This window comes from Glycine max, chromosome 8 (genome assembly GCF_000004515.6).
Source record: "Glycine max cultivar Williams 82 chromosome 8, Glycine_max_v4.0, whole genome shotgun sequence".
NCBI classification, from domain to species: domain Eukaryota; kingdom Viridiplantae; phylum Streptophyta; class Magnoliopsida; order Fabales; family Fabaceae; genus Glycine; species Glycine max.
In genome coordinates, this window is record NC_038244.2 from 6,166,362 (window position 1) to 6,192,502 (window position 26,141).

Sequence of the window (26,141 nt, forward strand, 5' to 3'; positions counted from 1 at the left end):
CCTATTCTATCTTTCCTCTAAATTCAAAATAAATAGTTTTATTTTTCCAAAGTTAGTAATTTAATGAATCATCAACACATGGACTAATTTAGAAAATTTATCCTAAATTATAAAAGAATCTTAATTAAATATCATCAAATTTTATTATCCTCATTAAAATCTTAATAATATTGATTAAATAATACACAATATATTTATATTATTTAAAAATCTTAATTAAATACTATAAATTTTTATGATAATTTTTTTTACAATCATTTTAAAACCTAAATCGAATACACCTTATTATTCTCATTGTCATATTACACCATCAAAATTTAAATTATACATTTTCCTCGAAATTAAAGAATCAAAATAATAGTAAAAATATTATTGATATTTTTTAAAAAAATGAATGATTAAAGGAAGTGTGACTAGTAATAAATATTAAATTATTCATAATAATAGCTACATAAAATGCGTACCTATTCAGTCAAAAAATGCGAACCTACCATTTGCTTAACATAATATACTCTTTCAAAGTTAATTTTAAATCATATATTCTTTATTGAACCTATAATGTAGATGCAATATGCTAATAATATTGAGAAATGCAACGAATGACAAAATACTATTATCAACTATTTCCTTTTCTGGCTGACCAAAAAAAAAAACTATTTCCTTTTTCTCTAATCAGTGCCCTGCCTAAGCCTCTCAATTCTCTAGCTCTTTTCTCCTAGCATCCTATCTATCTTTGCTTGTCTGATTTCAAAAGCACCAGCAATCCGATTACCTAAAAGAACTCTACGAGTCTCACTGAATAGTTTCAAAGAATTTATTCTTTTTTACTATTCCATTCCCATATTATACTATAATGGTGTTCATCAGCATGCTTTAGTACATCATCTTCAAGTTTCCAATCCCTTTTAAACACAGCAATCTGTGAAGCATAGCCGGGTTCAACATCAGCAGAACCACCGACCCCACCAAACTCCACATTGTAATTGTGCCGAGCAGCTAAGTCAGATGCCCATTGTGTGAACTGCTCTCTGGTCCACTCAAATTTGTGATCATGATTACGAAATTTACATGATTGTAAGAGGGTTTTCTCGTCTGATTCCTCTTGTTCTTGGGTTGGAGGACTCGACTTCTGGAGTACTACATTGTATTCAAAATTTGGCGTTGAAACAATGAGAATCCTTGGACGAAAAAAACTTAATGCCACATCCCCAAATAGACAAGCTTGATCTTCATCCATATGTTCAATCACCTAAATAGTGTAGCACAAGGAAAAAATTATGTTATCCCGGGGCACAGGAACACGACAGTGATAGCATAATACAAGAACAATTCAAATATTTAAAACAAACTCTGAAGTATATTTCCAGTGAATTGGTGCAGAAAGTAACGAGGTATACATATACAATTCCTAGTTATAACAATGCAGAAGTGTTTAACCACTCGTTCATGCATTGGCTAAAGAATGATGATAAAGGCCACACTAAACAGCATTACACAGTTAATGTGCTTGCAGTAGAATGTGTAGATGAATGAATGCTTGCAAACATGTGCATACGACCATGAAACCAGTGACTGCAGTCACTGCGGAGAAATAAGAATATTCGAAATCATCATAAATGTTCATCTTCCTTGCCTGCTCTACCAACTAATTTCATCCCATGTAGCTATTTCCATGATTGCAAATTTCCATTGTTCACAGTCTAACTCTTTTTTCACTTTCAATTTCACATGAAGATAATTTAATTCCAGTTTATATTAGATTGGTATAAAAGCATTGCCTGGTCATACAGAAATCATATGACACAATGCAATTTAATATATTAAACCCAAGTTATTGATGGCAAACTTTTTGTTAGATGGTAAACATATTCTAAACTCAACAATAATCAAATCATGTATCATATATATGATTTACTTGTAGAAAGAATAGATATGAAATAAGTCTTACATTAGGACAGCCATATCAAAATAAAGTCAACAATGGAAGAATATATAATGGATTATGAAATTTACCTCTAAACAAGTACCGATATCAAATCCATGCAACTGAGAGCCAAAATTTGTAATTGAACCTTCATAAAGAATTACTGATTTGATGCTTGTCAAGTGCCCACCAGCATCTGAATTTGTGACTAATTTTGAGTTAAGAACCTGTAGAATTCGTCCACACAAAACCAAGCAGTTTTACTAACAAAGAAATATATATACAACAAAAACCAAGGATTTTTCCACTAAGTGAGCTTGTCACATGGATCAAACAATTTCATGTTGAAATTTCACATTTATACCCAAGAATAAAATTATGGTGTGAGTTTCCCACTCACATAACTAGGTCCTCCAAGACCATGATCTCCAAAATCAAATGTGCATACTTATTAAATGGGAAGATGAGTCAGATGCTACTTTAATCAAAGATATCATCCTCAAATATTAAAATAATTCCCTCAACTAAAAAGAACACATCCATGTTATTAATCAAAAAATAATAAAATAGCATGACCAATTACTTTGATATTTTCAAAAGTTACGGACACTATTATGCACAAAGCAACAATTTGCTAATTTCAAGTGATGAACAAACAAGACTCACATAAATAATGGACAAAATAACAGCCTTCTCAAATTAAGAAAGAAAGTTGGGACACATAACTAAGTCTATAACATTCATCACTTTGGCATATTTTTAAGATCTATCTTGTTCTGGCAAGACTCCCCCAACATTATATGTTTTGAAAAACTGAATCAAGCTCTTTATTGTACAACTAAGCATACACCCTAAATACTCTAAAAAGAACAAAAATGAAAACTTTGTCATATGAAAGTGAATGTAAGATGCGACCTTTGCAGCACGGCTAAGACCCTTCTGTGAAATATCTACACCAGCCATTTTCTTTAAAGATGTTGGATAATTTAACAATGCTTCCAAAAGGCTTCCAGAACCACATCCAAAATCAATCTGGGATGAAAGAGAACATCAAATTTACAATTCAGATTAACCAAAGATGAAAATATTTTGTATACCAAAGTAGAAGCATGGGATTCTAGAATTTGTTGCACTGCAAATTCCACTCGTTGCTTTGAAAGTGGAGGGCTGAAAAGAGCCTGCTCCATTCTTTCCTCAGGAGGTTCTGCAACTCTGATCAAACTTATTTCATATTCCATACAACATTTTTCTGAAAAATAAAAATATAAAGGCATTGACCCAGTCAGCAATTTAACCCACACTGAAGGGGGGGGGGGGGGGAGTTGAGAGAAGTAACTCACTAGATATTAACGAGGACAGCATTTTGACTGAATCACCAGCTGAAGCAGCAAAAATCAACTCAGTAGAAAGTAAGTTTGTAGAGAAATAAGCGTACTGACCAACAGACATCTGCATCACAACCTCCTCAACATAGGAAACCACAGCACCAACTCCCACTTCAAACTCAAACTCATCACAAACTTCAATAACTTCTTTCAGATTCTCACCCTCTACAGCCAAAGAAACTGAATACCTTATACAAGGTAAAGATCCACTGGATGGACACACCCCAGAATATGGACCTTCAATCTTTAATGAGTCCACTATATTTCCCAGCATGTCATATGATGAATTCATATAGATTGATTCAACAAACTTATTGCAATGAATTCCATTAAGCTGACCATTGTGAGTTGATTGGCCTGCTAAAAGATCTCTGATAATGTTTTTGGAATAGATCTGAATATTAAAGTTGTCTACAGTCTCATAAAGCTGCTCAAAAGGGAGAATCATACTCTTAAAACACATGTTCAGCCATGATAGAACTTTCAATGAAGCATTCTGAATAGCATCATTCTGCTTCTTATAACAATCTTTTGGGGAACACAAAAGTATCAAATCTCCACACCTAGAAAGTAATTTTATTTCACATTTAAACAACTCAGAATCTGAATGCTTTGGACTTGTTACAGAGAACCCATTGACACACTCAATCACATTCTCACCAGATTCTGCAACCTTCAAACATGATCCTGATAATCCAGATGTTGTTTTGATAGGATGAAATGAAAAGAGAGGTTCAGACAGACGGTGCTGGCGGCAAAACATACAAAGTATATCCCTGGGAAGAGAACCTCTCCAGTTTGCTCTTGAGGTGAATCTTGATGGCAACTCGGATGCAAGCATTGCCTCTCTGGACAATTTATAAATCCCGCCTGGGGTCTTCCCTAGAAGCATCCTGTATTGGCAATCTAATAGTCATTAAATAATGCAAACTTGCACAATGTTGCAGAAATAGATATTGACAAACTTTTATTGCCCAAAAAAGATAAAATACAAATGTTGATGTTCACCAAAGAAAATGTTTGGCAAATGTACAATTCAAGGGACAAAATTTGACTGCCAGACTCAAAAAGCGTAAGGCATTTGAGAAACCAAAGTCTGAAGATGTTGGGTACCCATAGCCATTAGTTAGTTAGTTAGTAGGCTGGAATAATTAAACTAAGGCATGTTGCCTATAAACAAGAGGAGCTTGAGAGAAATATCTATCATTTGAGAAAGAATTGTACTGTTAGAGAGTGAGGAGAAAATAGGTCTATCAAATATCCTGAATATTCAATAAAATTCATTTATTTTCTAGTTCCTGACCAGTTTCTATCATAAGAGCAGGTAAACTTCTTTGTTTAAGAATAAAAGGCTCTTACCTATTGTAAACATTCAGTTCGCAGAGACATCAGGAATTTTTTTTTGTCAAGACATTATGTATTTTTTAAAAGCTTGTGATATTTTTCTTCCACAAAAATATTATAAATTATTTTTTGCCCCTACTAAGGAATATTTCTGGATACACCACTGGTTACAGCCTCATTACTTCTTCTGTTCCTTGTTTCTCTTCCCCTACTATCGGTTCTTTTATCTTTGTAAACTTCAGTAATCATGGAGATGCCAAACAAACACCTAGACAAATTATTATTTAGATAGATTAATTATTGATGGTAAGTTTGTCAGAAAAGAAAGAGCAGAATGAAGCAGATAAAGTAATTAGTATTATGTTAGTTTAGACAACAAATGCCTGGTAAGGTCCATTTCTAAGTTCAAGCATATGATAAAGGAGTAAAGATGAAGTTTTCTACAATCAAAGCACCAACAAAAATTTATAGAAGTTGTTCTGCAAAAGCAAAAAAATAAAATAAAATACTTTGGTTGGCCACTATGATACAGCAAAAGTGCATGACATGATAACCATAACACCTCTCTTTTTATCAAGTATTACTTGGAAGTTTAGCCTAGAAGGCAATATAAGGTAGACAATTATGCAATAAACAATTCAATGAATCATTTGACTTTAAAGAGACCTGTAATATAACCGAATCGTTACATCCTCATAGAAAAGATCTCTAGATTTCCGTGTATATCCAATGGATGCTAATATTGCATCACCGGTTATATCTTGCCCGGCAAAGTAACTTGCCCTTACATTCAGAGATCCCTTTAAATAAAGAGTTTCTTTTCCATTTGGAAATTTAGAAGATAGATCCGGTAGATATGATTTTGGAGCAGTAAAGAACAGTCTTGTCTCAGAAGAAGCTTTACCCAAATTCCTGTAGATCCCCAGAAGCCAAGAATAAGTTAGAAAGCAATCAAAACTAGGAAACTTTTCTGTAATGTCATCAGTCATCATACCTTGAAATCAGAACATTGGAAGCATCTTCAAAACCAAGTTCATTTGCAATGATATCAAGGTAGTATTCTCTTGAAGAAATATGAAGAGTCACTGCTTCAATCGATTGTTCAACTGAACTAGGAATGTGTACAGCAGTAACCTGTATGCATTTTTGTGAACCATGTTCTTTCATCAATGACTCTATAATATCTTGGGGATATGGACTCAGCCTTCTAATCCAGAGATGCCGTTCAGAAGTAGCAAGAAACTGGTGTAAGTTTGCAGTGGCCCTCATTATGTATGAAATAACTAAAAATGGGTTTGACTCCACCTCAGGATTAATACATTTGCACAAGTTGAAAAGCTTTGCATCATAGAAAGCAATGACAGAAAGAGGAATGGAACCACAAAGATCACCTTTCCTCCACAAAGTTGCTCGAATGTGACCACTGAGTGGATGATCACATACAACAAACTGTAGAAGTATCAAATGGCAAAGATAAATGGATATCAGACTGATTTAAAATTCACTAACAGACAAAACTGGAACAACATGGCATCTAAAGTTAAATTTCCTTTCAACTAATTTGTCACCGTGATATAGCTAGCCAAGATAATTGAAAATTATTTACTAAAATTAAATTATAGAAGGAAGAGACAAAAACCACAAATGAAGTAGATATAAAGAATTCATAGAATTTAATGTCTCCCAACTAGAAATGTCCGGCAGATTTTAGGGATCAGACCAATGCTAAAAAAATTATTTACTTGCCACTAAACAATTTGGTAAAGAATCAAAAGAATCTTTTATCCAATCCTCCATCATTTTATCTTTAAAATTTTAAAATTTATATAGGATGTGTCCTAGCTTCATGGCCTAATATACAAGGTTAATATAAATTACCTACCTTTTCAGAAAATATGAAGGTGATTCGAGATACTAAACTTTCTTGTGCTTCTTGTGGAGTAGGATCAATGGTCTCTGTACAAATGCCAAGCTGAAGGAGAGTAATTAATAGGTGTAGCATTGTGAAAGTTAAGATGTCATAATCCTTAAGACAATAAACACTTGAATAAAAGATATAACAATATAAAGCCAGTTCCTGTGCAGCATTAAATTTTTATAAGAAAACATCACATTACTATTGAAATAGGACGCATACATATAAAACAAACTGTAGCAGTAGAATCGATATCAGAAAAAAAAAATTATATGCCTATTCATAACATTATTTAGAAATTATGTGTGTGAGTGTTTGAAACAATGAGACAATGAGTCAGGCAGGATAAATACAATCAAGCCCACATAAAAAATGCCCTCCAATACATATTGGCCAAAAAAACAACATCCATAGAAAATTCCAGCAATTGAAGTTCCAGTTAAAGGAATGACACATTACACAAGCATGATTATTATTGAAAATACTCCCTTAACTATATTAGAAGACACAAAAGAGTAAGATTCACATGTGGCAATATCAGAGTGTCTGACATTGACATTCTCAAATGCAAGAAAACAAGCACTTGACCATGATCATCTCCAAAGTAGGACTAAAACTAAATATAATCATTAATAGCTGAATGTAACAGAATTAATAACACTTGTTTGAATAAATAGATAACAAAAATTCAAAAGGCACGTGAGATAAGGCTGTAGCTAGATTCAACATAATTGTGACTGAAGAAAAGTAAATGTCGTTCATATTACAAGTTCACAACAACCATAGACAGATCTAATTGAAAGGGGAATCAAGTATGAAGCATGATGACATAATAAGAATTAATAATTTGCATACTGATCGGAACTAAGTGATACCTTGTCTATAGCAATCTCTGCTGCAGATTGCTCTGCATCCTTCTTTTTCCTAAAGGTTCCTGAAATAACAGAAAGTTCTGGAAGCTGCAATGTGCAACGGTAAAGGCAGGGACCCATTTGTGGAATATTCAATCCTGGACATTCAGTTTGAGGAGCCTCCTTCACTTCCTCTACCACATAGCAAGCCCTACTGCCAAAATTTTGGTGTATTATAGCTTTAGGTGTAAGGATTGGTTTTTTTGGTGCAACATGTTCTCTTGCTTCCATGGCAAAAAGCTCAGACCATCCACTATACTAGAAAACCAAAAAAAAAAAGGGGGTAAACAAGAACTTGTCAATCTCCTACATACTTGAATATCATCTTATCAACAATAAAATACTTTTTAAGTGGCAACTAGCATAAAATCTAGATTGTACAGAATAAATATATAACACATACAGTAGCATTCAGTTTTTCTAGAAAGATTGGTGAAATGCATAAGATTAAAACCTAATTTATTCATCAACCGGTATTTGTAAGGAAAAAAAATTCAAACCCTGAAACCTCAATCATAAATTTCAAAAAGTTATAACCTCGGTAATATTTGTTAATCCAAGTTAAACATTCCAGAAATTTCCTAAATACATTTTCACCAAACCTAATTTATTCTTCAATCAGTATTTGGAAGGGAAAAACAAAATCAAACCCTCAATCATAAGTATTTGCAAAAGTATAACCTCGGTAACATTTGTTAATCCATCTAATCATCATCCCAGAAATTTCCTAAATATATTTTGACCAACACGCACAGAGAGAGAATATAATATATAAACAAAAAGCAAGTCAGTTGCAGTTGCAGTTGCCTAATGCATAAAGAACTATATCACCCTCATATTTTCGGATAATAACTAGAAAAATAAAAAATAAAAATTGATGAATTCCATTTCGTAGCCGATTACCAGCATAGGGAACAATGCGTGTACTAGCGTCAAAACTGAAACCAAATATTTTATAAAAAAAAAAACAGTTTTGCTCCCATACTATTGAAACGGCGTAGTTAAAACGGCGAAGAGAAACCCCAAGCAAGTTCTCATTCACAATGATCGTGGTAAAACAAACGACAGGAATGGAATTAAACGCGGAATATGGAAGTGAATGCGGGGGGAGAATCAGAAGCAAGTTGAGGATAGAAAAGCGCATCAAAGGAATTAAGTACGTTTTAACATTGGAAAAAAAGAGGGAGAGAGAATAAACGCAGTGATGAGAATAGAACCTTGGTTGAGTAGAGTGTGCGAGGAGCAATGGGTTTTGGAATGAGAAGGTGTTGTTATATACTAAGAGTGAAGTAAAGTGTGAGTGTGAGGGAAAGCTTTTCTTTTCATTTCATTTCAAGTGTTTTTGGTTTTGGATTCATTCTGCCATGCCTGGTGCGGAATCATGCGTCTACGCGTGGTCGCGTGCTAACTTGCTTGTTAAGTTCTTTTTTTTCTTCTTTCAAGCACGACACCTCCTTTTTCAAACTCAGTTATTTAAGATGGTTTACCAAATGGAATTAGAAATGGCACAGTGCGGGTGCTTATTGTCTCCCCAATTCTCATTCTCTTGCCTATCTAATTCTATATTCGATTTAAATTAAAAAAATATTTTTTAAAAAAGAAATATTAAAAATTTGATTTTAAAAAAAATAAATTGATTTTTAAATATTTTTTTTAACTACTTATATATTAATAAATTTATTATAACGTATGTGTCTAAAAAATCGTTAAAAAAAATATATTAAATTATGTAAAAAATTTAAAATAAAATTAACTAGTAATAAAAATTTTAGGCCTTTTAATTAAATTATGGAAAAATTCTACAAATTTTAATTGACAGACACGGGTCCGGGTTGGGAATCTCATACCCGTATCCGATTTTTTATTATCAAAAAAAAAAACCCGAACCTGAACCCATTCTTGATCAACTCGGGTATTATCCATCAAAATCAAGACGGTTTCAGACGGGTACGATTTTCTTGCCATGTCTAAATGTAATTTCTTGGTTACTCTTAGATGTAATATTTTTATTAGGTTAATTCATTACTTTTAATTGAGTTTAACGTAATAAAGCAATTTTAATAAAGTAAAAAATAATTTTACACCATCACTGGATCTCCTCCCTAATCAATATGATATTTAAAATAAAAAAGAAAAAAAGGTGAATGCTTCAAAAAGAGAAAAAAAAATCAAAGAAAAATAATAATTACTATTTGGATCAAAATAAAAGAAGGAAAAAGGTGAACAAGTTAAAAAAAATCTCACCTAACAATGAGAATCGAATTACTTTAATATTACGAGTGTTTAAAATCAATTTAATATTAACATTATAAAACTATAAAATATATTTTTATCAAGAAAATCAAATTAAAATTTGAATAAAAGCATTACACAAATATACCTATTTATATAATTTTATATTTTACAGTATAATTCTGTTAAATATTTACGATTTAATAAGATAATTTTTTAACTTTTCAGATAACTTTGTTTCTCTTTTTAATTTTTTTACTTTGCTCTTTTGATAACACCTTATTTGAGTTTATTTTAATTGATTTTTTTTATTAATGATTGTTAACTTGAAATTTTAAATTGCTGTCTCCGCTTAAAATATTTACAAAATAGATTTATTAAACTATTTTAAATGTCTTTTTTTTTTTATCTCGGAATGCACTGATTGTAATATTAAAATTTATCTGACACAGTATTTTATGAATGCTCTATTTGGCACAAAGGAAAAAATATACGATAGATGGGTGAAAATAAGGAAGAGAAAGATAAGTGAGAATGTAAATTTTAGGGTGTTAGATTTGAGAAAAATAGGAAAGAGAAAAACTATTAATAATGAAAAACATTTTTTCCAAAACAATTTATTGTTTATAAGGAAAAACAATTTCTCTCATTCAAAGGAAAAGCTGACAATCAATTGTAATTAAAAAAAAAAAAGTATTACTTTACCCTACCAACACTAATACAGTTAAAAATCTAGCCTAATGAGTGAGGGAAAAAAAGAGGAAAACTCACAATATACAAAAATAAATAAATTGTAATATTTTTAACAAATAAAAAAATTACAATTCTTAATAATGCTTTTTTCTTTCTTTCTTTTTTCTTCTCCATCATATCTTGTTCCCCCTTTTATTTACCCTATGCGACTATGGTTAATCTAAGATAATTTTATATTTTTTTCACGTGTCAATTATTTAGGTTATTTCATAATGGGTCGGTTTATTTATACTTAAAAAAAACTTTAAAATAAGTGTTAAATATATAGGTGTTATTTTTTAAGAAGAAAATAAGATTTATTTCTTGAAATAAGTAAAAAATTATTTTTTTAGATAGAAGCAGTTTAAAAAAATACATTAAAAAATAGAAAGTTATTTATTTTATTAAAATAAAAACTTATTTCAAAAAATAAATTTAAATAAACTGACCAAGTATTTACATATACACTTACATATATCATTCCTTTCAAAGCTTTGATATTTGGTGTAACTAGCCATTGATTAAAAAACATATCAAACAGATGCAAATTGTAAAGAAAATTTACATACAAGACAGTACAATTATGCTATCAGAAAAACATCTAAAGAGAAATTTAGATGTAGACATACAAGTAGTGGTAGTCCTCTAAGAATTCAACAAAAACTGAGACACTATAATTGAACCAAACACAGTTTGCACAACAAAATTCAAAACAAGAGCATATGCAGTAATAATCTATATCAACGTCATGTAAAATTATGAAAAGTCAACGTATTGAATTATTGATATAAACTTAAGAGCAAACAAAATTATTGAAGTATTGAATTATGAAAAGTCTGATAAAAAATTGTTTCTTCCAAATTAATATACAAACAAATTATTCACTAGCTATTAGTATCTAACCTGTAAATATTAGACTTGACTCATTTAAATAAATAATTAAGCTTAATCTCAAACTTGAGTTTAACGATCAAATAATTTACGAATAGCTTGACTCGTTAATGATATTTTGGAATACTAAGTTATTAAACAAACGTAACACAACAGTCATGAAGTCAAGGGTTATTGCATTTGCTTATCTACCATAGAGCATACAATTTGCTCACACACAACAAAATCTAATTAACTTAATAGCAGATTTTACTATTGTACTTTTATAATTGTGAAGATCTTCTCATAAAATTTTCATTTTTGTAAATTTTACCATTATAATATTTAATTATCTCAAATTTTACCATTTCATTAAATTTTTGTGAAATCTCAAACAAAAGGATAATTATATTATATGTCAACATATATATGTCACGTTGGACTTTATATTTATATAATTATATTATAAATTCCAACATGACACATTTACTTTGTCTCACATAAACTTAATAAAGTAGTAAAATTTTAGACAATTAAATACAACCATGGAAAAATTCATAAAAACAAAAATTTGATGATAAAATTTACAATTAAGTGAATCTAATTTCAACTTGGGCGAGGCAACGATCAATGTGGAAAATAGGAATCCTTACGAGAGGCGACAATGATTAACAAGCAAGCACGTAGAAAAGAAAGAGGAAAAGATATTTACGCTACGAGAAGGAAAGGAAGAAAGAGGCAGAGGATAGGGAAGTAAGTGTTGACTTAGAAATAAGATTGCTAGCTAGGAAGAACGTGCATGGAGAAAACAAGATGCCTTCTAGCATGCGTGAGTGGAAAAAAAATTGACTGATTTTAGTCTATAATGTTTATGTCTGTCAATGTTTTTCATGTCCGTTATGTGTTGAGATATGATGATGATTCATTTTTAATTATTTATTTCTAGGAGTTTTTGACGGCCAGAAAATGGTTGGCTAAAGTGTATCTTTCTGGTGGCTATTAACGGCCAGAATTGGATCTCAAATGTGTGGAACCCTAACATATTACCACACGAATCTAACAGATCATGACAAGAAAAGCAAGCAAAACAACGTATAACCAAAGTAGTCGTGTTTTCTTTTCTTTTTTTTCTATTTTCTTTCTTCCCACTTTTTCCCCTACCAAACCAACCATAAAAATAAAAATCTGAAAAAGTTCAACGATTAAAAGCATAGATAATCCTTTATTTTTTATACCAACATTTCTCAGCCTTTAATTTGACGTGATATATAATCAACCGACAAAAACATTCAATACTTCCAAAAGAGTCTTACCGTGACACACTCGTTAAAGTAAGTAGCTTATAATCTTATATATAAGATTTTTCTAATTCATTTCACTAAATTTTATTGACAGTCTTATGGAAATAAACTCTTAATTTATTTCAGTAATATTCATTGCCAAACAGTCTCCAAGGCAAAGACTATTTTATGTACAACAATCATATTACATATCACATATCCATATTATAAGACTGGTTTAAGGCAAACAATAACAAACTATCAGCAACATAAATGACTCCATTATACTACATTCCTCAATCTTGAAACTTCGCTGGTACTTGCCTGTGTTGTTCTATTTCTGCCGCCAATGAAAAGTATATTTTCCAATTACACTTCCAAATTCTGTCTGTATTTCTTTTAACCCTCAAGATACCATCAATGTGACTCTCCATTTATAGCAGTATTTCTCTACTTATCAATCAATGAACTATACTATTAATATCTATAAAGAATGAAGACCGAGAGGTATGTTTCAAGTGTTGGTGTGGAAGTTGTTCTGCCACCAATAGATAGAAAAGCCCCATTACTCCGGTGTGCTCACGGCTGCTGCTGTAATTAGACTCTAGAGTTAAAGTTTCACCATCAATTATATTTACAGAACCAGGTCGAGGATAACATGTGCTCATTCCTACAATGTAGTCTGCTTCATTTCCTGCTTCTTTTCCCTTTCCATAACTTGGTATCGAAGAACATATAACTCTTCCATCCTGAAAACGTAATGCAAAAAGTTTCAGAAAACAAGTTACACTATAATATTTAAATTCAGAATCAATATTTATGAGTAGTTGCAAATTAGCATCTTTTCCTTTCATTATATAACAATGAAAACAAAAGGATGCAAACACGATCATGCGACTACTAATAAATTGCCAATGTTCAGCATATTCTTGTATAATAAACTAGTGATCCTAAATTGAAAACTATTACATGGAAAGACTAAAGAAAAAAAAAAGGTGCGAACTTGTAATCCCTTTTAATTTAAGGGACAGGGTTATTATTCATTACCCTCTTCCATGAATTGTCTTTTTTATAAACATAACACAAAAAGACTGAAAACGTTATACTTATACCAAAATATTTAAGAATGGCTGTAAAATTGAACATCACCTGTCCATATAGAGTTGATCCAGTTCCACCTGAATGTTGATGAGCAACACCATAGATGACATAACCACCCTTTTGCAGTGGAAGGCTTGTCTTCTGCACATGAAGGCAGCCATTACCATCCTTTTGGTCAGTGCTGCAAGATTCAACGTCATACTCAATCTACAACAAAGAAATATCTGTTAATTACTTCAACAAAGTAATGGACTAGTATTATGTATTGCAATTAAATTGAATTTGAGACAATCTACATATTTCTTTATGAAGTCACTTACCTGGCAATCATGCTCAGGGATCATTCCTCCAGAATCATCTGATATTTTTATAGTATCAGTGACATCAAATATATAAATCTTAACAGGCACAAGAAACTTGTCCCAGTCAACCCACTTTACTGTGTATCTTAGGTAGAGGCTCCTCTTTGGGCCCTCAAAGCCTTCCCTCAACCTGCACTGTGTTTGATCATAGCAACATTTCAAACCTCCTTTGTAGTCTGGCATTAGAGGCTTGCCATATGCATCCTTTGTAACATTGTAAAGCTCACACTTACACTCAGTGCACCCCCTCTTATCCACTACACCGCGTGTATCAATGGCATGGATATTGAACATCCACTTCTCCTCATACCCTTCAGGAATTTCTGCAGGATCCCCTACAGCTATCCCAAAAGGATCTGGAACATCCGTAGCTGTGCCTCGTGTCTCGGATCCAAGGCCAAAGTACTGTCCAAGAGTATTTCTCTGGCATAAGCCACTGTTCCTCACAAATACGAAATCAGAGTTATGAAGTATCCTATGGCCATCATAGCTTGTGTGTGTCTTAACATATTTAGGTTGATAGTATCTTGCAACAACCCAGTGATGGAGATAAGTTTCATGGAGAGCCACAGAGTTCCCTGCTTCATCAACTACTTCAGCATTGAAACTCTTGAGGGCAATATGACCTCTTGGAAAATCAATATCATAATCAAATTTATTGGCTACCGAACCCGGTCCAAGTTCAAACTTGGGAGACAGAAAAACAGCTGTTTTCACATTACTTTCACTCTTCCCAAAAGCACTAGAGTATGGTGTGCCTAATATCAGCACAAGTATTGCCAAAGGAAAATACAAATCCATATCGATCTGTCAACAAAATCTTTAACTAGCCATTGATTAAAAAATATATTAAGCAGATGCAGATTGTAAAGAAAATTCACATACAAGACAGTATAATTATGCAATCAGAAATAATGAAAAGAGAAATTTAGATGTAGAGTGTAGACGAACAAGTGCTCCTAGTCCTCCAAGAAATAAAAAACTCAGACACAGTTTGCACAACAAAATTCAAAACAAGAGCATATAAGGATATTCCCATTAATTTGACCAAATAAACTATAGAAAAGTGACGAAAAAGTATGAAAAGTTAGCATATGAACACAATTATGATATGAAGTTGAAAGAAAAACAATTAAGAAAAAGAGAGTATGGAGGAAAAGGAGACAGAGGTTGCGTACCCTAAACAGAGAGAGCCAAGAAGAAGACCCGATAGTTCAAGTTCAAGGCTTCGTTTGACGAGATACGTGTAAATGGATTCATTTATAGACAAAGCACCTTCACTTCACAATAGAGGATTTGGTCGGTCACTGAATGTGTTGGGATTGAGACACGTGTAATATGATGTAAACAGCGAATGGAGACTGCATGCTCATTGCTCAAAACCAAATCCTACGCTGTCACTTTCATCTATGTCTTTTATGAAAGGTTAATTCAAGGCATATTAGGATTATTATAAATAATAAAATTCTTCTTTCGGCTGTAAATAATAATTAAGTTGAAAAATTTTTTACATTAATTAATCCACACACTTGATAATTATGATGTGCTGTACCTATACGTTAAAATAGCATTTTCAGTCCATTTTAAAAAATATATATCATTTTTAATTTAGAAATCATAGATATGTTGAGATAAATTAATGTCTCTAAAATAATAAACAATTTAAAGCTTCAGTAAACGTTTTCCTCAAATAAATGCACATTATAATTTTGTGAAGGAGGGTACCAAATATTCAGAATGCAGAAATAATGTTTGTACATCACCACTTATGAGAGATTGATCATCAAACAACCAAAATCTTCCATATATCTAGTACCTATCTTTATAAATAAAAGCTTACTCGGCAAGTTTATCAGCTACTCTATTGCAAGAACGTGTAGCATGTGCATGCAAAGGCTTGCTATGACCTTGTAATAATGAATCACAATCCAGCAAAATACTACCCACAAAAAGATGATGATCGATGGTTTCTTTCTTTCTTTCCAAGCCATTGAGAAACGAATTTTGTTGTTTAGTTTATAAAAGTTTTTACATTATTAACTAATAATTATTTTAAAAGTTAAAGAAACTTTGAATGCACGAATGTATTAAAAAAAATAGGTATCTAATTATAAATTGTTATATGTCAATAAAAAATGTTATAAATTATTATATATGATAAATTTATTAATTTTATAATAATTATTTTATAAGTCGTAAGTAAGAATAATTTCTTATTAATTAATAATATAAAAAAATCAGATTGGCACAGCATACTTACTATCTTATTTATTCTAATTTAAAATAGAAATATATTATTTAAATATCTAAACATTTTATAACAAAACTCAATTAAAGATATGAGCTCCAAGACAAAGGAAAATAAAGAGAGTGAAAGTATATTTTTATTGAAAAAGTTCTAAATTTTTTTAAAAAGAATTATCAATATATAATTAAGATTAAATCAAAGGTTATTATATAAGAAAGAACAACAATTGTGAACCGTCCAAAGGTTACCTTCTTTTTAGAAGGGGAAAAAAATAGAAGGTTGTTTAGGAAAATTTAAATAAATAAAAAGGGAAAAGGGAGTTTAAAGAGGAAAAGCTTTCGTTATGTTACAAGGATTGGGCTCAAGTCGAGTCACTAACAGCTTCCGAATTCTGATCTTGTTTCTTTTGACACCATAATACATAGATTAATGATATTACACTTATATTAGCATGTCATTGGTTACATATCAATGAGATATACTATTTATATTCATTAAGAATTAGGAATGAGAGGAAGTTGTGAAGTGTTGTTGGTGTGGAAGTTGTTCTGCCACCAATAGGTAGAAAAGCCCCATTACTGCGGTGTGCTCACGGCTGCTACCGTAGTTAATTAGATTCTAGAGTTAAAGTTTCACCATCAATGATCTTTACAGAACCTGGTCGAGGATAACATGTGGACATTCCTAAAATGTAGTTTGTCTCATCCTTTCCCTTTCCATAACTTGGTATTGAAGAACATATAACCCTTCGATCCTGAAAATGTCATGCAAAACAATTCAGAAAACAAGTTTCACTATTTCAAATTTGCATCTTTTTATTGCCAGTTAAGATCTCACAGATCAACATAGTCTTGTAAATTAAACTCGTGATCCTCAATTGACAAATATTACATGGAAAGACTAGAGAAAAAAGAGGTGTGTGAACTTGTGATCCCTTTTAATTTAAGGGGCAGGGTCATTATTGATTAATGGTTACCCTCATCTCATGCATGAATATTTTTTTTTATTCAAAGTCATGCCACAAAACACTGAAAATGTTATACCAAATTCCAAATATTTAAGAATGACTGTAACATTGAACATCAGCTGTCCATATAGCATTGATCCAGTCCCACCTGAATGCTGATGAGCAACACCATATATGACATAACCACAATTTTTCATTGAGAGGTTTGTCCTCTTCACATGGAGACAGTCATTACCATCCTCATTGCCAGTGCTGCAAGATTCAACCTCATATTCAATCTGTAACAAAGAAGTCTCAGTTGGTCACTTATACCCAACAAAGTAATGGACTGGTATTATGTTTTGGAATTAAATTGAAATTGAGACAGCCTGCATGTTTCTTGATGAATTCACTTACCTGGCAATCATGCTCAGCGATCATTCCTTTAGAATCATGTGATATTTTTGAAGTATCAGTGACATCAAGTATATAAATCTTAACAGGCACAATGAACTTGTCCCAATTAACCCACTTTACTGTGCATCTAAGGTAGAGGTTCCTCTTTTGGCCCACAAAGCCTTCCCTCAACCTGCACTGGGTTTGATCATAGCAACATAGCAAACCTCCTTTATAGTCTGGCCTTAGAAGAAGCTCTCCATATTCATCATTTGTAACATTATAAAGCTCACACTTACACTCAGTGCACCCCATTTTATCCACTACACCGCGTGTATCAATGGCATGGATATTGACCAACCATTTCTCCTCGTACCCCTCTGGAATTTTTGCAGGATTACCAACAATTATTTCAAAAGGGTCTGGAATATCCGTAGCTGTTCGCCGTGTTTCGGATCCAAGGCCGTAGTATTGTGCAAGAATATCTCTCTGGCATGTACCACTGTTCCTCACCAAAATAAAATCAGAGTGGTTAAGTGTCCTTGTGTGTTTCACATCTTTAGATAGGTAGTATCGTCCAATAACCCAGTGGTATAAGTTTCATGGAGAGGCACAGGGTTCCCTGCTTCATCAACTACTTCTGCATTAAAACTCTTCACTGCAATATGACCTCTTGGAAAATCAACACCATAATAAATTTTATTGGAAACAGATCCCGGTCCAAGTTCAATCTTGGGAGACAGAAAAACAGCTGATTTCACATTACTTTTCAATCTTCCCAAAGACACCAGAGTATGGTGAGCCTAATATCAGCACAAGTATCGCCAACGGAAAAAACAAATCCATGTCGATCTGTCAACAAAATCTTTACCAGTATCTAACTAGCCATTGATTAAAAAATATACTATTAAGCAAATGCATATTGTAAAGGAAATTCACATACAAGACAGGGCAAGGGAATTATGCAATCAGAAAAAATCTAAAAGGGAAATCTAGGTGTAGACAGACATGTGCATGCAGCCCTGTTAGAATTTAACAACTCAGCCACTATAATTAAGCCTTACATTACATGATTTTGCACAAAAAAAAAAAAAGGCTAGAGCAAACATTACACGGTGTCGGTGGTATAAAAAGTCAAAGTACGAACACAATTATGATATAAACTTAAGACCAAACAAAAACAATTTAAGAAAAAGAAAAGGCTAGTATATATGTGCAATTCAGCATGTAAACAATAGAAAAGGGCATGCAAGTACATCATACAGACAACTGTGACAAGAGGAAAAAATTGATGAACAGTTAGTATATATGTGCAAGAATCTGAGATAGAAAATGGAATTGTGTACCACCTAAAAACAAAGAGCAAGAAAAGACACGATAGTTCCTAGCTATGTTTGATAAGAGACTGCATAAACTGATAAAAGTAGATTTATTTAAAGACAAACAAAACACTAAACAGTAAACACCTTCTCAAAAGATAACAATATTTCAAGTTTGTTTTTTTAGCTTTCAATACATATACTTGGTGTGTGTTTGGAGTTTTGCGTGTGGTGTTCACAAATCAAATACGTTTTCGTGTTCATAATGAAGCAATTCTTTATCACGTACGTACTTTCGGTTTGTTTCACGTATTTTATGTGATTTTTGCCAACTCCAAAACCCAAAGGCACAATCAAGCATGCTGTTAGTGTTTTTGGGTTGTCGGAATGCGTTACACAGTGTTGCTACAGACATGGGATAGTAAACGAAATGCGTGATACGAAGAACCTCAGAGTCACAGAGAAGCCAATTCCAGTGACGAGTTTACAAAGAAAGAAAAAAAAAAAAAAAATCAACCAGCGTGCCTTGTTCTTATTGATTGCATGACAGGTGGAAGTACTAAAAAAATTTGATTTTTGATATGATCACTGATAAAACTCTTATTCCAAATATTTAACAAGAACTTCAACCTAATTTACTGATGTTATTTATTTATGATAATATTTTTTTATTTTTTATTTATTATTCATTGTGGTTAATTTATTATTTATATTTATTTATCAATTGTTGATTATAATTATCTTATTTTTTTCTATTATTTAGTGTATTAATTTTTTTGTGTTATTTAATTATTTAATCACCATATGATAATTTTCCAACCTCTTGGTTCTTCTATGCAGTCCACTCCAGCGGCTTGTTAATAAGTTACGAAGTGGAAATAACTTGGATCGTATTTATTTGTTTTCTGGTTGAATTCATATATTCATGCAAAGACGGAGTTAGCGGTTGAAAAATAAAAATATTTTAATACAAATTAAACTCATGATTCTTAATTCATATAATAAATCGTTAACTCGCTTATTTTATTTAATTGACTATATTAATATTATTTTCTGTATCATCAATAAAAAAATTATTAATTTTTTTAAATTATCAAAATTTATAAATTAAAAAATATTTAATATATAAATATTTTCATTTTACGAAAATAACGAGAATAAATTATTCAAAATTTATATATTAAATAAAAATAAAAATAAAAATAAAAATATGTAAATTATTCAAAATAAAAACATATAAAATAAAATTAAAAAGATTTATATATTAAATATTTTTTTAATTTATAAGTTTGATAGTTCGAAAAATAAATTAATAATTTTTTATTAATGATACATAAAAAAATAATATTAATGTAATTAATTAAACAAACCAAATGTATTAATAATCTATTATCTTATTTATAAATAAAAAATCATGAATTCAATTCTTATTAAGATATTTTTAATTTTTCAGTTACAATTTAGCCTAAACGAATTATCAAATGAAACAGGACCATTCATCATCATAATAAATGGCAAGCGCTGTAAGAACTATATGAAAGCCAACCAGGCAATGGCGTTTCTTAAATTTATTTCAAAACAATTAATTGGAATAACATAATTTGATCAAATAGGATTAACAAAAAACGATCACCAAAAACTATTTTCCTCGATCAGTTTCCCCATGGATATACACCTGTCATTGACTTCCTTCTTCTATCTTTGTTTCAACGAATTGATTCTATGATCCATCAAAGTGGGCATGAAAATTGCTTCATTACGCGCCCCATAAACACCTTTTTGAGCAAGGAAATCAGGATAAACCGACCTGCTTATCGTTCTTATAGCATATATCAAACTGCAATGTGCAAAATAGGGTGGAAAAAATTAGATCAGAGACAGAAAGGGGGGTTGCAGAATGCAGAGTAATACAACTATGTAACTTGAATATAACATAATACTACTATTTACTAACCAAAAGAACTGACAAAATTTTAACACATTAAAAGAGAGGAATGATCACCTGAATTTACTAGTTTCATTTAAATCAAGCTATACCACACTCTACTTACTAACATTTAAACCCCTTTAAACAATTGTTTTGATGCCACCTGTAGAAGTAGAATCAGTGATCAATATATTTCGCCCTCGCAGTCATTTACAGATCCTTACTATCCTGCCCCCCACACATGGTTGTAGACATCCTATTGTAACTCGGTCATTTCATCCAAGTTTAGCTTTTCATGATATTTCAAGTGTTAGCAGCTTCCCACTCAGGGACACAACCTCACAGGTAACAAAGAAAGATTTCTACGGCAACTAGCAGAGGACAGACATGAGGATAATTCACCAATCTCATTCTTTAAGTTTAAGCCATCTACCACTCTATGCAGATTGCAGAATAGTTTCATCTTTGCAATAGGATTCCCTACTAAGAAGATAAACTTGGAGAGATCTAGTTTCTCCTCATGTATATAATACTGAGATTTTGTGTTGGACTTTCATCCATTATATTCCAAGTGTTTTTTTAGTTGGCCTTGTCCTGCACTTATATATGATCTAAATAACCCAAAGGACAGTGATGTAAGGTCCCGTTGTGTTCACATGAGTGGGAACGATCTATTTAGCGGGAGAACCCATGTTCAATTCCCACCGTGAGTAAAATTTCTTTGGGCCAACAGCAGTCACGCACCACAAGCGAGATCAGTCTCTGACCCAATGAATTGGGGGACACCCGTGGTCTCTGACCTAGGACAAAAAAACTATATGACCTAAATTATTAGTAAAATATATTCTCTCTAAAAGTCTCACTATTTTCTAAATTCTAAAAGGATCTATTTTTGTATTAATCAGAGCTTAAATCTTCTGCAATAGTAAGCTTAAACTATAAGTGTAAAAAATTGGTTATTCAAGACACCTGAAATTCAGAAAGAACCATTGTTTCAACTCTTCTGATGCTAGCATAAAGGCAAGAGCAAGTTCATAGAAAAGCAACTACTTAACAAAATCTCTTCATCCAGAGAGACAGAACCTGAAAGTTGTTTTTGTTCATAAGCCAACTCTTTGTTTGAGACTGGCCAGTCTGGCCTAATTGCTCATGCTCATCAACCTTATTAGACAGCTACCTCTCATAAGTATGAAGCCCTATCATACTGGAAGTACCCCCCCCCCCCCCCTTTTCTCTCTCTAATAATACGTTGATAATGCAACTAGTGCTCCAAAATTATGTTCAACTGGTGGACTTTAGTTCAAATAAGACATTTGTTTTCCAAGAAAAATCCAATGCTTCTCGAATGCAATGCAGTCTATGACATGGCTTCAATGAAGCCAGCAAGCACATTAGAGAAAACAAGACAGACCCTCAGTACTATTCCATGCGTATGGTAGAATGACCCACCAAACACAATAGAAGAGAAGATCTTTTGGCGCCTCCACCAACCAGGACCAGCCTTAAACATTATTAAAGGCACAATACTTGTATTTAAGTAAGACAGTCACAAATATTATCAGGATTTGTTGAGATGTCCAACATTAAACTAGAAATATAGTCAAAGTACTCCTTCTAAACTTGGGCAATCCTCTCCTATTAGAGCAAGCTTTGAGGTGGAGCTAATTCTATAGTCCATTTCTAATAAGATACAAGTTTGATACATTGTACACATTAATAATAGGTGGCATCCCAAAATCCCCTTTTCACAAACAGTACATCATATTAATAACCTCAAATTAAATTCAACTAAACTAATAATCAAACAATGAATTTTAAGATTAAAAAATTAGGAGAAAAAAAATTCACACCAACCTTATTTAGACGGAGACTTATCCAATCACAAACATTCATCTAAGCATGAAGTGAAAGATCAAAACTTTTTTAATTTTAAGATATAACACCAAAAAATCACCATTATTTTATTCATTAATCTATTTCCTCAATTTTCATACATTAACAATGTAAAAAAAAAACAATTACATTATCAACCAACTAATAACCATCCAATACATAAGTAATTATTATGAAAATCAACAATTTCACATATATGGTAATTTATTTATGATTACATGATTCTAATTAACTTCCTAATTAGAACAAAGTTAAAGAGTTAAGTTGCAAATTCTCTACCTTTTTTGCGTGAAACCACCCTCATCTGGACACAGGCTTCTGCAGCAACGCAGTCAAGTAAACTTCCCCATTTTTTACCCCACCGGCATCGGTCTTATTCCCCGTCGCCCACTTCACCTTCTTGTACCCCAATTTCCCGATCAAAGGCGCATACACCTTCTCAAGGTCCACCCCTTTGCTGAAAAAATGATCCACCCAAAGGTACCCTCCTCCCCTCAGCACCCTATCAACATCCAGCAGCAGAAACTCCATCACCGTCAACGGAATCCACCGGTTCACGGCGCGCCCGCACCGCACTAGATCCAGGACGCCGTCGAACAGCGGAAGCCGCTGCTGCAGTGGCATGTGCAGCGGCACGAGCCCCCGCAGCGCGACGGCCTCGCTGTTCGGCGCCACCACGTTCATGGTCGTGGTTACCACGGTCACGTTGCGGAGCCTCATCGCTGCGGCGAAGGAGCCGGTGCCGCCGCCGACGTCGAGGCCGAGGCGCAGCACCGACTTCGCGGCCGCCGCGATCTGAAACAGCTGCTGGATCGGGAGATCCAAATCAGTCTTATACGAATTGAACCTCGAAATATCACGAGAAGGTTGGAAGCCGAGGTTAGGGTTTTGTTTATTCAAGCAATCGAACGATTTGCATTGGTAATGATCCCAAATTACAGCGTTGTCAGGGAGGGAGGAAGGGAAGGGGTTTTTAGGGAGGGAATTTGGGGGAATTTGTTTCTGTGGTGTTTTGGAGAAGCAGCGGCGGCGGGGGAGGGGGTGGCAGCCGCGGAGGATTAGGGATTCGGCGAGGTCGGAATCGGAGGGGCAGAGAGAGAAAGGTGTGTAAGTCATGTACTTGTGAAGGAGTTCGGGGTGGTTGTGGCAGGAGGAGGCTATTGGGGAGAGGTGGGAGTATAAGAGTAGATCTGAGGGGATGGTGGATTTTTTAGTTGGGTTGTTAGTGTTCTGGAGGAGCGTGAGGTGGTTGATGGTGGCGCGTATGGTGTGGAGCTGGTGGAGGAGTTGGTCGGGGACAGGTGGGGGTGGTTTGGGGGATTTGGGGGATTGGAGGGTGGAGGAGAGGTGGTAGAGGGAGAGGATGTTGGTGGCCACCATGGCCATTAAGAGGACCAAGTTCAAGGTCATGGTGGTGAAGGTGAAACTCATTTTTGCTTAGCTACAAAACAATACTACACTACACTCACTCACTCTCACTATGTTTGTGTGTGTTTATGTATGGCTTTGCCTTTTTTGTTTTGGTTTGGACAATTTGGAAATGTGGAGCTAGAATTGAATTTCTGTTTTTAAGATTCTCACAAGTAGGGTTTGGGGTGTTGACTATTTGGACTTTTGTTTTCCTGGGAGTCAGTGAAGTAAGTAGACTAACATAGTGTATGTAGTGTAGTGTGGACTATGGAGGATTGGGATCTGTAGTATGTGGGACCAGGGAGCCTAGATTTACTGTGTTTATGTAAATCTAGAATCTATATCTGTGCCTCTGCTATGCAAAATGAAGACAAATTTTTGTTTAGGTTGTAGGTAAGGTAAGGTAAGTGGTTTTTTTTTTTAAGTGAAAATAGTAGTAATTTACAGGGAAAATGTTAGTGCAAAATAGACTTCTGGATTAGATTGGGATTGTTTTTAGACTGGTTATAGTTTCATTGAGTGTGACATTGTATCAGTAAATAAAATTCAAAAATATTGAGTGTCACATTGTGTTGGTAAAACAAAATGTGTAATAGTTTAAGGCTTTGGAGTTTCTTTTTTTATTGACAAGTAACGGTGTGTTTGAAAAATCGTTCCAATTATGTTGAACGGAAGTTTTCCGTTTTTTCATGTAAAAATGGAGAGACAACGGGGGACTTATTTTGAATTGAACGTGAATACAAACAGGTACTAATAGTATTATTTTATTTTTTTGTTTTTATTTCATCTCTTTTATTTTATTAATGTTATTTATGTGATATGTCCAAAGGATTGCAAGGATATATTTTGAGTGTATGAGGCGAGTTCAATTTGGTAATTCATGTCCAATGGCTTAAATATAGAAGAACTTCAGTTTCATGTATGCTGTTATTTTTCAAGAACTGCCTGCCAACAAGCTTTATGATTAATATATTACTATCAGTTAAAAGTCATATGAAATATAATTTCTTGTTATTGTAAGAATCTTTTTAAACTGACATCCAATTATAATTGTTATGCATGTCAAATTTATTATTTTTTATACTAATTGTCTTTTTTCCAGATAATATAATTATCTTAAAAATTATAAAAAGTTATCTCTAGTCACTTGATAATATAGAAATCAAAACACTAATGATATACACTTATTAAACGTAACACTATTTGAAATTTTGGACTGATTGGGAAATCTTGGAGATAAAGTAAAGTGTTGCCCGAATTGAAGGGTGAGTTGTAAGTAACTATCAAATAAAAGTTGGTATTAGTTTTGTTTAATACAAAAAAAAATAGTATTAATTTCAATTAGGAGCATTAACGCCTTGGGAAGGGGATTGGGGTCACATAGTTGTTGGCGAATAAGGACGAGCCTCACAAGTAGTGAGAGCATTGATCTTGGTATAACGTGCCACGTTTCTTGCAGAAGTAAATATGGCCATAATTATCACTTTCCATTCTTTATCATTTTGTTCTTTGTTCTAATAGGGAAGTGTCAATGGCATACGGATAAACATATCAGAGACATTTGTTGCCTTACTTGGCACGTTTTGGCTCCTTGGAGAGAGTTCAGAAATGGAGTCTAATGCACTCTAGTTACGTCAGTATTATCAACTTTCAATAAATCTTTTATCCACTCTCCAGATCCATTTTTATAAGGGTAACTTTTGACGTAAAAGAGGGTTCATGGTAACGAGAGTGAAAGTGAATATTTCTCTTATGTCACGGGTAAATAGTGACCGCTATGTCAAGAAACCATCATCTCTAATTTGAATGTTTATATGACTTGTTTAATTTTAAATAATGTTGTTTATTTATTTTTTTAGTATATGACATGGCGTTATTAATATAAGCATTGTTACCTATATAATAAATTTATACTATAAATAATATATTTTTCAAATTTTATAAGA

The 26,141-nt window shown here is 32.9% G+C and overlaps 3 protein-coding genes and 1 pseudogene across 7 annotated transcripts; all 4 read right to left on the reverse strand.

Moving 5' to 3' along the window:
• Nucleotides 1-522: 522 nt before the first annotated feature.
• HEN1A (protein Hua enhancer 1a) lies at nucleotides 523-8,952 on the reverse strand. 3 transcript variants are annotated; one of them, XM_041018019.1, is made up of 10 exons: nucleotides 8,697-8,952; nucleotides 7,444-7,732; nucleotides 6,536-6,625; nucleotides 5,648-6,102; nucleotides 5,320-5,565; nucleotides 3,265-4,202; nucleotides 3,022-3,173; nucleotides 2,840-2,956; nucleotides 2,014-2,151; nucleotides 523-1,249 (listed from the first exon to the last, which is right to left on the reverse strand). In XM_041018019.1, the coding sequence occupies exons 2-10, from the start codon at nucleotides 7,708-7,710 to the stop codon at nucleotides 815-817; spliced, it is 2,838 nt and encodes a 945-aa protein (XP_040873953.1). In that variant the 5' UTR covers nucleotides 7,711-7,732; nucleotides 8,697-8,952; the 3' UTR covers nucleotides 523-814. The 3 variants fall into 3 exon arrangements, with proteins under 3 accessions (XP_040873953.1, XP_003532646.1, XP_040873954.1); XM_003532598.5 differs by having other exon boundaries at nucleotides 7,444-7,737; nucleotides 8,697-8,951; XM_041018020.1 differs by lacking the exon at nucleotides 8,697-8,952 and having other exon boundaries at nucleotides 6,536-6,609; nucleotides 7,444-7,581.
• Nucleotides 8,953-12,713: 3,761 nt separating this feature from the next.
• On the reverse strand, nucleotides 12,714-15,387 carry LOC100803184 (uncharacterized). Of its 3 annotated transcripts, none has more exons than XM_006584948.3 (4): nucleotides 15,235-15,387; nucleotides 14,015-14,863; nucleotides 13,743-13,901; nucleotides 12,714-13,342 (listed from the first exon to the last, which is right to left on the reverse strand). In XM_006584948.3, the coding sequence occupies exons 2-4, from the start codon at nucleotides 14,855-14,857 to the stop codon at nucleotides 13,055-13,057; spliced, it is 1,290 nt and encodes a 429-aa protein (XP_006585011.1). In that variant the 5' UTR covers nucleotides 14,858-14,863; nucleotides 15,235-15,387; the 3' UTR covers nucleotides 12,714-13,054. The 3 variants fall into 3 exon arrangements, with proteins under 3 accessions (XP_006585011.1, XP_006585010.1, XP_006585012.1); XM_006584947.3 differs by having other exon boundaries at nucleotides 14,015-14,876; nucleotides 15,235-15,341; XM_006584949.3 differs by having other exon boundaries at nucleotides 14,015-14,882; nucleotides 15,235-15,285.
• Nucleotides 15,388-16,772: 1,385 nt separating this feature from the next.
• On the reverse strand, nucleotides 16,773-18,997 carry LOC100815831 (uncharacterized; annotated as a pseudogene).
• A 1,503-nt stretch (nucleotides 18,998-20,500) lies between these two features.
• LOC100816366 (probable methyltransferase At1g29790) lies at nucleotides 20,501-24,751 on the reverse strand. The gene is made up of 2 exons (XM_014778746.2): nucleotides 23,065-24,751; nucleotides 20,501-20,802 (listed from the first exon to the last, which is right to left on the reverse strand). Exon 1 carries the CDS (start codon nucleotides 24,214-24,216, stop codon nucleotides 23,086-23,088), a length of 1,131 nt encoding a protein of 376 aa, XP_014634232.2. The 5' UTR covers nucleotides 24,217-24,751; the 3' UTR covers nucleotides 20,501-20,802; nucleotides 23,065-23,085.
• Nucleotides 24,752-26,141: the final 1,390 nt, after the last annotated feature.